Raw genomic sequence first — 16,849 nt, forward strand, 5'->3', positions numbered from 1 at the left:
TTATTCCAGTTATTTGAGTAAATAAAAATGGGGATGTTTAGTCGTTCATTGAACAACCCTTTATTGAGCTTCTACTATGTACCGAGATGTGGTTAAAAAACAGAAAACAATAAATATGAGACCTAATGTTCCTGTTCAGTAGACAGAATTAATTGAAAGCAAGCTTTTTGTTTCCAAGAATGAGTTAAAATTTTTGCTGCTTTATTTTTGTCAATAGAATGCCAACTGAAACATACAATCCTGAAATAAAAGAAACCAAAGATGAGATTATTCCTGTTACTGATGATACTGAAAAAGAATTTATAGATACTGGTGAGGATCTTTTAGAAGTAGAAACATTTAACCAAGAGGAAATGGAAACATACCTATCAGACTATGAAGGTCAGTTCATTTGGCTAATCTTTTTATTTGGCTTTTATTAATTTGAATTTGGTGAATGAATGTCTGTGATAACTTATTTAGTCTCATATCTAAAATAGTATGTTTATAATTGTCTAAAACCTAAAGTTAAAAGAGAGCATGGGGCGCCTCAGTGGCTCAGTTGTTTAAGCATCCAACTCTTGGTTTTGGCTCAGATTGTGATCTCAGGGCCGTGGGATAGAGCCCCATGCAGACCGTGTGCTCAGTGAGGAGTGTGCCCTGGATACTCTGTCTCCCTTACACTTTCCCTAAGAGTGTAATATTTATGAAATGTTGAACTCATCAACTCATAACATGAGTTTATAATTCTTGGGCCTTTTGCCTTGGTTTTGTAACTATCGTGGGCCTCTTCATTTTTGTGAACCAAATCTGTGTACCTTTCCTTAGCAATCTTTGTTAAAACAGAAACTATCAGAGCTTTATACATGGAGTTAAACACAGTGATATGAGGTCTCTCAAGGCTTATCAGGGATTTACTTGAGGAGGGGTTGTCTTCAGGTGTTTATAAAAAAATATTTTTATATGTCTCTTGGCCATTTATATGTCTTCTTTGGAGAAATGTCTATTCATGTCTTCTGCCCATTTATTGATTGAATTATTTGTTCTTTAGATGTTGAGTTTGGTAAGTTTTTTATAGATTTTGGATACTAGCCTTTTATCTGATAAGATGTTTGCAAATATCTTCTCCCATTCTTTTCGTGCTCAACATCACTCAGGGAAATACAAACCAAAACCACAATGAGATACCACCTCACACCAGTCAGAAAAGCTAAAATTAACAAGTCAGGAAATGACAGATGTTGGCAAGGATGCAGAGAAAGAACTCTCTTACACTCTTGGTGGGAATGGACACTGGTACAGCCATGCTGGAAAACAGTGTGGAGGTTCCTCAAAAAATTGAAAATAGAGCTACTGTATGACCCAGCAATTTCACTACTAGGGATTTACCCCAAAGATACAAATGTGATCCAAACGGGGCACCTGCATCCCAATGTTTATAGCCGCAGTGTCCATAATAGCCAAACTATGGAATAAGCCCATATGTCCACTGACAGATGAATGGATAAAGAAGATTTGGTTTATATAAATAAAGTGGAATACTAAGCCATCAAAAAAATGAAATCTTGCCATTTTCAGTGGCATGGATGGAAATAGAACAAAATAAGTCATATTATACTAAGCAAAATAAGTCCATCAAAGAAAGACAATTATCATATGATCTCACTCATATGTGGAATTTAAGAAACAAAACAGGATCATGGAACAAGGGAGGGAAAAATAAAACAAGATGAAATCAGAGAGAGAGACAAACCCTAAGAGACTCTTAATCATAGGAAACAAACTGAGGGTTCCTGGAGGGGAGGGGGATCGGAGGATGGGGTAACGGGGTGATGGATATGCATGCGATATAATGAGTGCTGGATATTATTATAAGACTGATGAATCATTAAACTCTACCTCTGAAATCAAGAATATACTATATGTTGATTGAATTTATTTATTTATTTTGTTAGTTGAATTTATTTATTATTATTATTTTTTTAATTTATTTATTCGTGAAAGACACAGAGGAGAGAGAGGCAGAGACACAGGCAGAAGGAGAAGCAGGCTCCATGCAGGGAGCCCGATGCTGGACTCGATCCCAGGACTCCAGGATCACGCCCTGGGCTGAAGGCAAGCGCTAAACCGCTGAGACACTCGGATCCCCTGTTAATGAATTTAAATAAAAACATTTTTATAAGGAGGATAGAAAATATTTCTGTCATTATCTTTGCTTCCCCATAATCTTCCTGAACCTTCTAAAAAGTAAACTGATTTTTTTCAAATGGTCACTTTTCTCTTTCTCCTTGTTTCCTTATAGAAGATACCAAAGAGCCTGTTGAAAGTCTGAAAAGTTCCAATACTGTCATTAACATGCTGACTTTACCAGAGCATTTAGAAGAAGTAAGTCAATAAATAGTGGGTAATGTTATTTAAATTATATTTAAGTATTTTTATTTAATCATCCAACCAAGGCTGTTGTTGTCTTAAAAGTACGCTGTAGGTTGCAGAGAATAACCAGGCCATGCAACATTTTTCTTTCACTGAAATACTATCATTAGTAAGATGTCTAATAATTTCAGGCAATGAAATTTTTATTTTATAAACTGCTATAGTAAGTTAACTTAATCAAGAATAATAGAAGTATTCTATATTCATAACATGTAATTCAGCTGTAGTATGCAGTTTTTGCACATATTTCACTTTTATGTATTATTTGTTTTCTCAAAACTATGCACTGCATTTTCAGATGGAACACAGACATTTCTAATTATTGAAAAAATTCCTTCAAAAAGGATGTTTTTCCTGTTTATAGTTGTTTTCAGAATGTACTTATTAATCACGCAGTGATGGGTATATGTAATTTACAGTGTACTTGTAAATGTAGTGTAAATAATTTGCACTGACATAATTTGTTCTTGTATTTTAATAAGCTCAGTGGCTCAGGGTGATGGGCCAAAGGCAATTCACACAGTTAAAAATCTGATCAGAGCAGCACTGGGAGTTAATTTTCATGTTTGGTTTCTCACTTGCTTTTAGACTGTTGATACTCTGGGTAAGTAGTGAATGTGAAACTAAAGACACCTAAGACAGTAATACCTACTTATATGACCCATTTTCTTCTTGGGTACTATTAATTTCAGCAGCAATCCATAAGAGAGGTTCAGTGTCCAAAGGAAGAACCATTGGAGACATGTATGGAGGAAAAATCAACTGAACAAAAAGGGTAAGGGGGAAAAGAGTAAGGAAGTGATGATTACTGCCATCTGGGATTCATTTGATGAAGAGGTTATTTTTCTCATAATTTACAATATATATTTTATAATGATATTGTGTTCCTAGTGAAATTTAACTTTATAGCTGTGGTAAATGATGATCTTTAGTGTTACAGACTTCTAAATCTTGGTAGATTTAGAACAAAATGCCTTTTGTTCTCCCATCACTATCACTCTTATCAAAGTAAAATATAGCTGTAAATAGACCAGAGTTTATAAAGCTGCTAATTAGGGAAACACCTTGTCATACTGATTCCGTTTTTGTTGGATCAAATAAAAAACCGTTATGAATCACAATATATATCTTTCACTGTCGCAGTGTGTTTTCTGCACACTATAGGGCTATTCTGTTGGCTAGAATATTATTGTTCAAGGGGAGCCAAAGACAGTTTTAATTTGTTGCAGGTGGAACATGCTTTCTTCATTTTTAGGATTTTTGAAGTTTTAGAATTTTAGAACTACCTTGGATAAGAGAGGCAATGTAATTAGATTTTCTTTCTCTTCTCGATATACAATTTTTGTTCATTTATGTGGGCAGTTAACAAAAAAATATTTTAAATGTGATGTGCCTTTACAAATACATATTTCTATTAATAAAAAACTAGTCTTTACAGTTTTAAATGTACTAAGGGCTCTGTAGTGTTCTGGGAAAAGTGTCTGCCTCCATTATATGTGGAATTTGAGGTCCCAACTAACCTCCATTGTAGATTCTTTTATTTCTACTGGGCAGTCAACAGTGATTAAGTTATATGTTCAGTCATCCAGATATATTCTTTGCTTTTTGTTTGAATCTGTTACTAATTGCTATGGAGACAAATATAAACAGATTGTAATTATGAGCTAAGCCTTATAGAGGACTAGAGAATGTTTTGATTGTTAGATGGCTGAGCTTTGGATCACTTACACCTTAGGAAATGTGAAGAATATCTTCCTAATCAATTATTAATCTTTAATTATAGTATGATCAAAGCCTTTTCAAATCCTGAACACACCATTCCTTATTCATTTTGTGTAGATACAAGTTCAGAAACTTCTAGGTAAGAATTTTTGTGTACCATTTTGATATAATAATATTTTACAAGTAGATAAGAGAATGAAATGATGCCTGCTGTGCCATTTTGAAATAATTACTAAATGTTTTGACTAAAAACTAAGTAAAATGAAAGCAACATAAACCATTGAAAGAATAATGTAGATACAAATTTCTGACATCTTTAAGTTTATTATTGAGAGATTTTCCTCTAACAGCTATGTTTTGAAGATATACAGGAACTATATATTCTATAAGAGTCTTTTCTAAAAAAAAAAAAAAGTCTTTTCTGAAAAAAAGAAGTATGGTTGACCCTTGGACAATACGAGTTTGAGTCACTTGGATCCCCTTACACATAATTTTTTTTTTATAAAAACAGTACAGTACTATAAATCTATTTTCTCTTCCTCATGACTTTCTTAACATTTTCTTTTCTCTAGCTTACTTTATTGTAAGAATATAGATGCAATACACATAACATACAAAATATATTAATCGACTATTTATGTTGTGATAGTGTTTCTGGTTAACAGTAGGCTATTAGTAGTTCTGTTTTTGAGAAGTCAAGTTATACGTGGATTTTCAACTGCATGAGGGTTGGCACCCCAGTCCGTTTTTTGTTCAGGGGTCAACTGTAGTGGATGGATTACTTAAAATTGCTCATTTCCAGCCTCTAACAAATTTCTAATAGTGTATGAAATGCTTTTAATTTTCTCATAGAATGGATTCATCCCATTCTATCTTTTGGGCTTTTACAGAGATTGAACAGTGTGTTTAGTGTTTAGAAGTCTTGCTGAAATAGGATAACATAGCATGGCCCTACTTAAAATAATTCTCCATTATTGGAATTTATCTCATTGCTACTTGTTGGAAACAAAGGCCAATAAAGTTGTCTTAAAATAGGCAAATCACTTGTAATGCCTGTTTTTCATGGATTTGCCAAATAAAGTTTTGTAACTGAGCTGTTTAGTATTAGATGCTTGATAAAAGGCAAATATTATTACTGAAAGGGAATGAATGTAAACCCAAATAATCTAAAAGCAATTTAATATGTTCTTTTCTTTTTAGAGACAATGATCAATTTATTTGGATATAATAATGCCTGCTCCCTTAGTTTGTGAAATCAATTTGCTTCAGAAACAAATTTGAGTACCTGCTGTATTTAAGAAATCATCCCCAAACAATCGTTTTATTTAAAGTAAAACAGAAACTTATTTTGATCTTTAATTTTTATTCCTAAATAAGCATTTTTTTGGTTAGAGTTTAATTATAAATATAAACTTTGTGATTTGTTTGGAAATGAAGTGTTCACAATACTGTTGTTTCACATTTAATGATGATCAAGAATTTGCTCTATTCCATTGTAGAATTACACACTTTTTTAACCCATACTTTTTCTAGTTTTCTTAACTACACTCTGGATCATTAAACTTAATAACAAAAAACATTCCTAATATAACTACTCAGAGTAATTGCACAGCTTTCAAATTCAGATGCTTGCAGGGACCAGGCAAATAAATTGTCGATTGTAACACCATAGGGAGGGACCACGGCTGACTAAGACATTCCATCTCCCTTAATAAAATAGCATTCACGTGAGTACTGTGCTGATGGCTGGTGGCTAGGTGGCTGAGGAGTACAGAACGATAGGCTTTAGGGTTTAAATTTCCTAAAAACTTCCAGAAAGCCTTTACAGTAGAAGAAAAAGGTAATATCAGACTCTCCAGATTGTAGACATCTGATTTGTTTTTTTCTTGATTGTGTTTTTTATATATATGCTTCTATCTAGTACACAGATCTCTGCATTTAAAGATAAATCTTCCTCAGTTCCACCTTTCGTGTCAAATGGAGTCAGTGTTGCCTCACAAACACCTGTGCCAACACCTCAGCAGACCCAGAGCAATGAACCCAGGGCTCAGTTACCAGAGTCTTCAGATTCTGTTAGGCAGATGCTCCAAGATGAAATGTTTAAATTAGTTCAGGTAAGCACATCTCCATATAACTAAGTCAATCTACACATATGATGTATATGTAAGGATTTGAAATATGAACAAAACTCTTAGAAATTGACAAGATGAGGGATTCCTGGGTGGCGCAGTGGTTTAGTGCCTGCCTTTGGCCCAGGGCACGATCCTGGAGACCTAGGATCGAATCCCACATCGGGCTCCCGGTGCATGGAGCCTGCTTCTCCCTCTGCCTGTGTCTCTGCCTCTCTCTCTCTCACTGTGTGACTATCATAAATAAATAAATAAATAAATAAATAAATAAAAAAAAAAGAAATTGACAAGATGAAATTAAATTGTAGGGGTTTTTCTGCTTTGGGCACTCTTCATTTGTTATTCAGAGGCCCGGAATCCAGGCTGAACTGCCTACTTCTCTCTCCTCTCTCTCTCTCTCTCTTTTTTTTTTTTTTTAAGATTTTATTTATTTATTCATGACAGACACAGAGACACAGGCAGAGGGAGAAGCAGGCTCCATGCAGGGAGCCCGACGTGGGACTCGATCCCAGGTCTCTAGGATCACGCTCTGGGCTGCAGGCAGTGCTAAACCACTGCACCACGGGGGCTGCCCTTTTTTTTTTTTTTTTTGGATTACCAAGGGACTTTGCTGGTAGCTGGTCTGTATATTTAACAAATTTTCCACATAATTCTAAGGCACACAAAGGATTAAGAATCACTGTCTTAGACATTTTTGCTTTTCTTTTTTTTTCACAACCCATATCCAGTGTGCCCTCTTGATTCTTTTGCCCACAGTGTATTCAGTACAGCACTTGCTGTTTCTATAGCGGTAGCCAGCCTTAGACTCAGAACTTCAGACTTCCATTGTCCTATATATGCATTTTCTAAGACATTCTTTTTTTCAGATACTGTCTTAATACTGTTACTTTCCTGTTTTAAAGTGTTCTGTAAATTTCAGGTACCAATTTGTATAATATGAAATAAATCTTGCTTTAAAAATACAGAGTAAAAGGAAAAACACTAAAAATCTCAATACTAGTTATCTTTGAGGATAGGATAATGGATGATTTTTTGTGTGTGTGCTTTTTTTTTCCGTAAAAAAGCATGTTTTTTCTTTACTTTTTTTTTTTTTTTGGAATTGAAGGGAACTTAGATTTTTTTTTTTTTTTTTAACCTGCAGTGTTTCCCTACTGGTATGTTTCATCAAGTGCAAATTCTTCTGTTGGGCTTGAAAGACCCACAGCCAGCTTTTACCTTCCCTCTTTTCCCATTATACTCTCACAAGTCTAGTGGTCTTCAGAGTGCAGTCTCTGGATCAGTAGCATCAGCATCGCTTAAATGTTAGAAGTGTACTCTCAGGCCCCATCCCAGACCTATTGAAATCAGAAACTGGGCATGGAGCCCAGCAAAGAGTGCTTTCCAAGTCCTCCAGGAGATTCTGATGGCATGCCAAAGTTTGGGAACTCCCGCACTCACCTGTCCTCTCCTTAGAGCTGCTGTTAATTTCCTGTTCCATCTAAGCCAGTGTTTATGCTAGTGGTTCCCAAGCTTTTCTGCACACTGAAATCATCTTGTCATCTTAAAAATACTAATCCTGGCTTCCATCCCCAGATATTCTGATCTTATTGCTGGGGTATGACCTGACCACGGGGATTTTTAAATGATGCTCAGGTGATTCTGATGTGCAGCATTTGTCAACGACTGGTCATCCCTTTGCCTTTCACCTCGTCAGCCTTTCCAGGGGAAGTCCTCACTTTCCACCTGTTTGCTGATCTTTGCTTTTTTTTTTTTCTGAAAATTTGATCACAACACTCATTTTAGGACTTCAGTAGTTGTCCTCATTCCACTCCAACAGATCACTCCTTTATGATCCCTGGGATTTTTATGTAAACTGCTTTATAGATAGCCCTGAATCTCATGATGAGTTCATATTTCCAGTTGACAGCTCTTTGAAAACAGGAAGGTATTCTTTCTTTCCTTTTTAAAAAAATCTCCCCCACCTCTGCCTCCTGCTCAGCATTCGTGGGTCTGACAGATATTAAGACAAAAGCATGATTGTTGTGGAATACTCAGATCATTGTTGTTGATTCTTTAGATTTTTTTCACTATATTTTAAAATAGTTTAATTTTTATTTTATCCTAGCTGCAACAGATCAACTTCACGAGCCTAATGCAAATAGTAGGATCATCCTTTGCTAACCTCTCAGATATACATCGACTTCTGCAGCAGCCTCAGTCTGTGCCTCTGGTGGGAAGCCCAGTAATAAACCCCACAAGAGGGAGTAGTGATGTTGATGACACCAGTAGACATTTTAAGGAGAGATCTTTTATTAAACCACAGCCTGTGGGAGAGTACACCAGAGAGCATGGCAAGAAGAGTCCACACTGCCATAAAGGAGTTGTGCTGTCTGATCAAAACAGTCATGGAAATTTACAGGTAACACATTAAAAAAATACCATTAAAGTTGTTCTAGCAGTTCAGGTGTTGGCTTTTTATTATTTTTAGCAGTTATTACATTCCACCTCCTCCAAAACATATTGAACATTGTTTGCAAAATAAGAAGTTTGTAATATACTCTAAACTTACATAACAGCTTCTTTTTCTCTTCCAGAATGTACCACATGGGAGTATTCCTTTATGTGAGTTCGAAGGCCCACCTCCCAGTACAGGATTAACTCCAGCATCTCAAAGCTTACCAACCACTGCACTGCCTCCTGCTCCTGCTGGAAGTTCTCCCTTCCACCTTTTGTCTCCATCTTTTGCCATTCCAAAGACACCTAGACTCATCCCAGCTGCAAAAACTTTCGGACCTGCTGATGGTTTTCCTTTGCTTCAGTTTCAGCCTAAGCATGAATTTAAGTCCCTCTCCTTCCATTCAGGAAGAGTTCAACAAGTTCCCTTCAGGCCCCTGCCACAGCCTAGAGAGGCATGGGGGTTATCTGCTTCCTTCCAGCCTCTTTTGCCACAAAGAACAATGCCCACTGCTTCAGTGTCCCCTTTGAATTTGAGCCACTATAATACCGAAGCCATAAAAAAAGCAGTTGAGCAGGAGAAATGGGCAGAAACTGTAACTACAGAAATCCCTAAGCATGTGAACCTGGATCAGTATGTTGGACAAGAAAACTTGACACCTCAACAGGACTCTTCAGTATTTATAAAACCAGAAAAACTACTTGATGTTAAGCCAGGGCCCCTTGAGATATCTCCTCAGAATACCTTTGGACTTCCATTATTGCATCTACAACTTAAACCTCCTTATGTATTTTCCTCTGACTCAAGGACGTTGGTAACAATTCCTTCAATACCTACCAGTACTATAGCACATGAAACAAAATACCCAAGGCTCTCATTACTCCATTCATGCCTATCCTCAGAAAATACGGTAATGAACATTGCAGAGCAATGTTAAAGCAGTCCTGCATTTTTCATACCATAAATACTACACATGAGATGAAAAGCTCTTACACATTTCTTTTGTTCCCCCCACAATTCTTTTTTTAAAATAATGTTTCTGTTACTGGAAGTAACATAAAATTCCAATTCAAAATGATAATTAGGTATTGTAAAGCTTTTAGGTCTGTCTTATATACTGATGCTAGCATCGGTGAGACTTTTTCATAGGTATTTCTTCTTCTCAGAGAAGAAATAAGTAAAATAAAATGACCAGTATTCTTGTTCATATGGGTATGATTGGGGTGGGGGGAGAGAAAGGGAGGGCACATGTGTAAGTGTCACACACATTATTTACTGTTCCTAGTAGTTATATGATTGCCTTCAAATCTGTTACAGTTTAAAGTAGTTAAATAGACCCAGGTCTATAAATAGTTGTGCATGTTTTTAAGAATGGTATTTTTTAAAGTACTTAAAAAGATTGAATCTTTATAAACCCATAGAATCCTCTTTAAAGTTGTAAGCTTTGATTTATGAAATTCAAGTTATTTTTTTTAAGATTTATTTATTTATTTATTTATTTATTTATTTATTTATTTATTTATTTATTTATTTATTTATGATAGAGAGGCAGAGACACAGGAGGAGGGAGAAGCAGGCTCCATTCCGGGAGCCCGATGCAGGACTTGATCCCGGGACTTCAGGATCGCGCCCTGGGCCAAAGGCAGGCGCTAAACCGCTGAGCCACCCAGGGATCCCTGAAATTCAAATTGTTTAGGCTCTAATTTTATAAATTAGTAGTACCATATTAGGAAGGTAATTGAATCATTCATGCTCTGATGCACTTTTAAGATATGAAGATGGTACTGGGAAAAGAAATGGTCATTCTTTAGCGGTAGTACTTATGCCTTCTTTTGTCTGAACAGACTATGAACAGGAAAGAAAGGATTAAAGGTATGGAAAAGTAGATATTTTGAGAGCTATTTAAAGGAATTTTTTTATTAGAATGGTATAATGAACCCCTAAGTTATATTACCCAATGTCAGTACTTATCAACATACTGCTAATCTGTTTCTTCCATAATCTTCACTTCTCTGTATCCTCCCTGTTTGAAAGCATTTTAAGTCAAATGCTAGACTTATGTATTTCATTTATAAGATTTTTATTTTTAAGAGATTTTATTTATTTGACAGAGAGAGCACAAGCAAGGGGAGTTGCAGGCAGAGGGAGAGGGAGGAGCAGACTCTCCACTGAGCATGGAGCCCGATGTGGGGCTCGATCCCAGGACCCTGAGATCATGACCTAAGCCGAAGGCAGATGCTTAGCTGACTGAGCCACCCAGGCGCCCTGTGGAAGATTTTTAATGTAGAAAAGAAATTAAGAAGATTAGCACTTCTAGCTTAGTTTTTGAAATAAGATGACCCAGTCAGAATATCTAGCACTCTAAAAGAATTTATTTTTTAAACTCTGGATACTCTGATAAATCTTACCAGTCCAGATCAATTTGTTATCTTGACATGTTCTCTCTCTCTCTCTCTCTCTCTCTCTCTCACACACACACACACACACTTAATTTAAAGATGTTTTCCTGAAATTTTTATTAATATATTACATAATTGAGGTTTGTAATTTTAAATTATTATGCTTTATTTCTTATAGTACAAAAACCTACAACTTATTCCACTTGAAAGCCTCATTGCATTCAAACAAAGCCAAGAGAAACAAACACATGATTTATTTGAACAAGGCGATTCTGGACACCTTCAGCTTCTGAATGTCAAAATAGAACCATCTGAAGTGAGACAAGGAAGGGACAGTAAAAAAAGGCAAGTTTTTTCTACATATTTTATTTATTCATGAGAGATGCAGAGAGAGAGAGAGGCAGAGATACAAGCAGAGAGAGAAGCAGGCTCCCTGAGGAGCCCGTGTGGAACTCGATCCCAGGACCTATAGAAAATTTCTATATTGTGAGAGGGAAATAATATTATTTCTTACATTTTATTAAGGAATTCCATACTGGAATTCATAGACTGGAAGTTTCTTTTACATTTTTCTGTAACATTATGAGCAGTTTTCTTTTGTAGGACAAATATTTGCCATCTCATACAATATTCCATGTACTATCTAATGCACTGAAGTAATACTGCTATTCAGCTTACTATATTCTCTAGATTCTTACATAGGAAGCAGGAGGATAAGTGATGTGAATTGTTTCAGGACACTAAAACATGCACATATAAAGCAAGCCTGTGACATCTAATGAAGAGGGTTTATAGTGTTTTACTCATGATGGGTATGCAAAAATGTATTGACTGGTAGGTTATTACTGAGTCTAGAAAATACTTTAAGAGTTTCACATTTATTAGATCCTAAAATCTATTACCAGTGCTCTCTTTCCAGAAATGGTTCCTTCCTTCCATGTAAGTCTTCTCCTTAGCTTCTTGGGCCTTCTTTCTTCCCTGCTGGGATTTCACTGAGGTGACTCAAGTGTTCTTAACTTCTTCAGAAGGGTGCCTGGAGTCATCCCATAGGGTTTCTGGGGTTATCTCAGAGTCTGAAGAAAAGAGAGTTTGAAAATTACCTAAAACGTGTGACTCTGACTGGAGATTCCAGTGACTAACACAGAAAAGTCAGTTCAGTAGTAGAGGAACTAGAAATAACTTTCATGTCTCCCTGACCTTTGCTTATATTTGCTCAAATTCTAGCAAAGTATGTTGCTGATTTAATTATATGCCACTGAAAATAATTTATTGGCATAATTTTGATAACTGTCTCCCTATATAGCATGACATAAGTGAAGAACCGATGTTCCTAAAGTAGTAACATGTTTTATTCTCTTGTCTTTAACAGACGAAGACGACGAGCTGAGAAAGAGCTGCAAGAAAAAGGATCAGAAAAACTAAAGAGAAAGCCAAGTGTGGCTTCCCAACCAGAGGGTTCCCTTGTTAATGATAATGATTCAGAAATAGTTACAAAACCCAAGGTATGCTTCCCTGATCTGCATGTACAGAGTTGGGAATGTCTTTATGGTTTATCTAGTCTTCTGATTGCTGGAATCTTCTGATTGTGATTAGGAGAATCTTTATATCGTTAAGTACATAAACCCTGCTGCATCCCTCCATGGAATAGTAGACATATAGTTGCATTTGCGAAAAGTGAGTTGATGATAAATAAAAGAAATATAGTTTAGAGCATCTGCCTGTGTGATGTTTTTATATTTGAAATCATTCCTTGCTTTTTTCCGTGATATATTAATGCATGTCATACATGTTCTTTGGGTGGCTCCTGTTACATTTCCCACACGTAGGTTTGTTACATAACCTGATATTCAAATCAGATCTTTTCAAACATTCCTTCTAAATTTGATGACAGTTTACCTTTTTTTGCAACAAATTAGATAAACACAGTTTTGTTTACAAGGATTTTTATAAAAGCATACTTCAGTAAGCCTCAAGAGCATATTTGGAGGCACTAAGTAACATTGCTGAGTCCCTGAGCAGTTTGGGTAGGGTGGGGGTACTAGTTGAATGTTAAAGCTACTCTGTAGTGGGGAAGTGCACATTGTAATTTAGAAGCTGCATTAAATTGGTAATGTTCTTTTTTTATTGTTTGGTTTGTGAGTTTTGTGAACTCCTTTGTGGAGTTACTTTGATAGAGTAAATAAATATTTCTAGAATGTATGTGAACGCATACATAAACATTCAACAGTCCTCTTAGCTATTGAATTTTTTTCAAAATAATGTTTTTGAGTTATAATCATAGTTGATCATTTGGGGATTCATTTAGGAGCAACAAGAAGATCCTCGTTCCCAGCCTTTGGATGACTTCGATATTCCTTTTGGTATGTATAAGCATGATTAATGTAGTGTCTCAGTTCAAAGTTAACAGCTTTCTAGAATTATGTATGTAAAAGTGAGACTAAATTTTTTTTTTATGTTTTGAGACTAAGTTATTTTCATTTTATCTTTGACAAGATAGAGTGTGTATGTATGTATGTGTGTGTGTTTGTGTTTTGGTGTGTTATCTGGTCGAGCAGTGATTGACAAACTGTGGCCCACAGGCCAGATCCAGACCATGCCTGTTTTTGTAAATCAAGTTTTTAAAAAAAGATTTATTTACTTACTTTAGAGAGAGAGAGTGCACACATGCATGTGTTATGATTTGGGGGAGGGGCAGAGGCAAGGAAAGGGGAGAGAGAATCTCAAGCAGACTCCCCACTGAGCACACTCAGCCTGACATGAGGCTCGATCTCATGACCCTGAGAGCACAACTTGTGCTGAAACCCTGAGTCAGAGGCTCACTTACTGTGCCACCCAGGCGCCCCTTTGTAAATCAAGTTTTATTGAAATGCAGCTATGCCCATATATTTACACCTTGTTGATGACAGATTATGCACTGCAGCAGGGTTTGCTTCTTGCAAGAGGAATCATACAGTCTGCAAAGCCTAAAATATTTATTTTCTGGCCCTTTACAGAAAAAATTTGGTGGTCCCTATCGTAGAGTAGGCAATTAATTAAAATCTACGATAAGTTACTGATATACAAGGTCTAAAAGGAAATTATGGAAGAACGTGTCTGTTGAATTCATCATAGAAACACATTAAGGAATCAGTTGAGAAAAGAGTACCTGTGTATAAGATAGGAAGTTCTTCCCTTTCCCTAGTGGCTCAATTGGTTTCCTGCCACCAAATAACATGCATTCCCTGAGGCTTTTTCCTCAGTAATTTTCATACACGTACACATAAACATTCAGTCTCACGACTTCAGCTCTTAACATTTGTTTGGTGACACTCAAATACACACCTGTCCTCTCTCATCTTTCTTTTCTTTCGCCTTAGATTCAACATGTCCAGATTTTAAACTGGCTTCTTGCTATTAGTCATATCACCATTCTCTTGACTGGTCAAGAGTTTTACCTTGAAAGTCATCTTGATTTATCCCTCACCTTGGTTACCCCTTCCCGTCACTTACTTCTCAACCTGGTCCTCCCTCCCTTTCTTCATGCCACTGCCCTTTGTCAGGCTTCCGCCTAGCTATATTGGGCAGTTTTCTTCCCCAACTGACCTGCTTAGCTCTTGTCTCTCAGCTTCCTAACCCATCTTCTATTCTTTCCCACTCGCTTGTCTTAAAACCACTTTTTTTCTCACCCTTAAGTGTTTTGTTTTGTTTTTTGGCTTTGTGAAGGTAATACATGTTCACTGGAGAAAAATTAGGAAATACAAATAGGGAATAAGAAGAATATTAAAATCTTCCCCCCACAAAAAAACTCCCATAATTTTTCTGTCTAGGGATAGCTAGTGTTAATAGTATTTTAAGGTTTATTTTTTTAAATATCTCCACCCATATATATCTATAAATACACATATATATTTATGTACATTTATATATGTTTATATATATTATATATATAATATATATAAAGAATACCTCCTTGTTTATTACTTATTTGTTTTTACATACTAGTGTTGAGGTAAATATCTTCCCATATCACTAGACATTCTTCTACAATGTCATTTTTTTAAAATATTTTATTTATTTATTCACGACACACACACACACACACACAGAAGCAGAGACACAGGCAGAGGCAGAAGCAGACTCCCTGCAAGGAGACTGATGTGGGACTTGATCCTGGAACCCAGGATCACGCCCTGAGCTGAAGGCAGATGCTCAACCACTGAGCCACCCAGGCATCCCTACAATGTCCTTTTTAGTGACTACATAGTACTCTAGTGGGTGTACATTGTATCATTTCAAACAACAATAATCTCCAATTCTCTGATACCAATTGACGTCCTATATAATTCAATTCAATTCTGATAATAGCCTAGAATTAACACAGATCCCACAGATTAATGGCTCAGTCCCAAAAGATTTACCACTTCAGATATTAGCTACAAATGGGGTCCCCTTACACCTGCATTTTTGCCCAGTCAACTACACAGAGATTCCCATGACTCACCTTCCAGGTTCACTAATTTGCTACAGTGATTACAGAACTCAGAGAAGTGCTTTACTTATGATTATAGTTTGATTATAAAGGATAAAATTTAGGAATAGCCAAATGGAAAAGATGCATATAGGAAGGTTTGGAGATTGAGGGCACAGAGTTTCTACACTCTCCACACTCCCAGCACATCCCTCTGCTCATCAACCCAGAAGCCCTGTTAACCTCATTGTTTCAGGATTTTTATGGACATTTCTTTATATGGGTGTGATTGATTACATCATTAGCTCTTGGTGACTGAACTCCATCTGCAGCTGCTCTCCTTTCCGCAGAGGTAGGGGGGCCGGGGTGAGGCTGATGAGAGTTCTAACCCTCTGATTGTGTGGTTCATTCCTCTGGTGACCAGCATCGAAGCTATCTGGGGGCCTGTCAAGGGACACCTCACTAGCATAAGCCCAGATATAGTCAAAAGGGGCTCATCCATGAATAACAACAGGAAATTACTCAGGAAATTCCAAAGATTTAAGGAATTCTATGCTTAGAACCAAGGATGAAGACCAATATATATATTTTTATTATACTACATTGTGCCATTATTGATCATCTCTTCTGCTCCTTAGTCGTCCTGGATGATGTCCCAGGAAAATCCAAACTCCCTTAATAGACTTTGGACTTGGATTCTACTTGCTGCAGAACTTTTCCGCTTGGGTGGAAATGACCTCACCTGCAGTATGCACAGTCCCGATTTGTTTTCCTCCCCCTTCCAGCTGCTTTGTTTTCTGCTCCTTGTCCATCCCCATTTGTGTCACTTCCTACTCAACCCCAAAACATAGGTTCCCTGGATTCTACTTTTCCCCACCTTCTCACTTAGTCAGTAACCAGGTCTTGTCTGTTTTACCTTCTTTGTAATTTTAAATCTATCGTTTCTGCTCCATTTTTCACCATTACTGGAGGTACTTATCTGAACTGTTACAGCAGCCTCACTTGTCTGATTATCTTCGATTTAGCCACTCCCATCTGCTTTCCACACACTGGCTTAGGTGGTTTTTCTAGAACATCAGTTGGACCATATCATTTTCTTGCTTAACATTTTCTACTGCAGCTTCATTAGCCAGAAGAACATCTAGGTTCTACCTCTGGATATAGAGAATCTTCCACAATTTTGGTTTTGATTTCACTGAGCTGCCTTTGAGAGTTAATGTAGGTAGCACCTCATTCAGAAAGTCCATTTTGATAACACCTTGGCACCCCATACCTCCCCTCCCTTGAGTTAGATACTCTGCATTTG

At 36.6% G+C, this 16,849-nt stretch overlaps 1 protein-coding gene and 1 long non-coding RNA gene across 30 annotated transcripts in view; one reads left to right on the plus strand and one right to left on the minus strand.

The window, feature by feature from the left end:
- CPLANE1 (ciliogenesis and planar polarity effector complex subunit 1) overlaps positions 1-16,849 on the plus strand; it is a 138,045-nt gene that overhangs the window by 75,510 nt on the left and 45,686 nt on the right. For 19 of the 29 annotated variants that reach the window (XR_007410379.1, XR_007410378.1, XM_049109321.1 and 16 more), the window contains 10 exons: positions 218-381; positions 1,984-2,094; positions 2,282-2,364; positions 3,105-3,187; positions 6,056-6,248; positions 8,368-8,661; positions 8,837-9,607; positions 11,275-11,441; positions 12,466-12,598; positions 13,402-13,456. Coding sequence is in view for 27 of the 29 variants with exons in the window: in XM_049109321.1 (XP_048965278.1) it covers positions 218-381; positions 1,984-2,094; positions 2,282-2,364; positions 3,105-3,187; positions 6,056-6,248; positions 8,368-8,661; positions 8,837-9,607; positions 11,275-11,441; positions 12,466-12,598; positions 13,402-13,456 (2,054 nt within the window). In the remaining 2 variants the exon portion in view is untranslated. Of the gene's footprint in view, positions 1-217; positions 382-1,983; positions 2,095-2,281; positions 2,365-3,104; positions 3,188-4,195; positions 4,274-6,055; positions 6,249-8,367; positions 8,662-8,836; positions 9,608-11,274; positions 11,442-12,465; positions 12,599-13,401; positions 13,457-16,849 lie in introns of all 29 variants that reach the window. The other 10 variants (XM_049109323.1, XM_049109336.1, XM_049109332.1 and 7 more) reach the window with 7 other exon arrangements.
- Positions 11,478-16,849, minus strand: part of LOC112652809 (uncharacterized) — a 61,012-nt gene continuing 55,640 nt past the window's right edge. The window contains exon 4 of the long non-coding RNA XR_003131738.3: positions 11,478-12,169. This is a non-coding gene — a long non-coding RNA (uncharacterized LOC112652809). The remainder of the gene's footprint in view (positions 12,170-16,849) is intronic.

The sequence above is a fragment of the Canis lupus genome, chromosome 4 (genome assembly GCF_003254725.2).
Source record: "Canis lupus dingo isolate Sandy chromosome 4, ASM325472v2, whole genome shotgun sequence".
Lineage (NCBI taxonomy): Eukaryota > Metazoa > Chordata > Mammalia > Carnivora > Canidae > Canis > Canis lupus.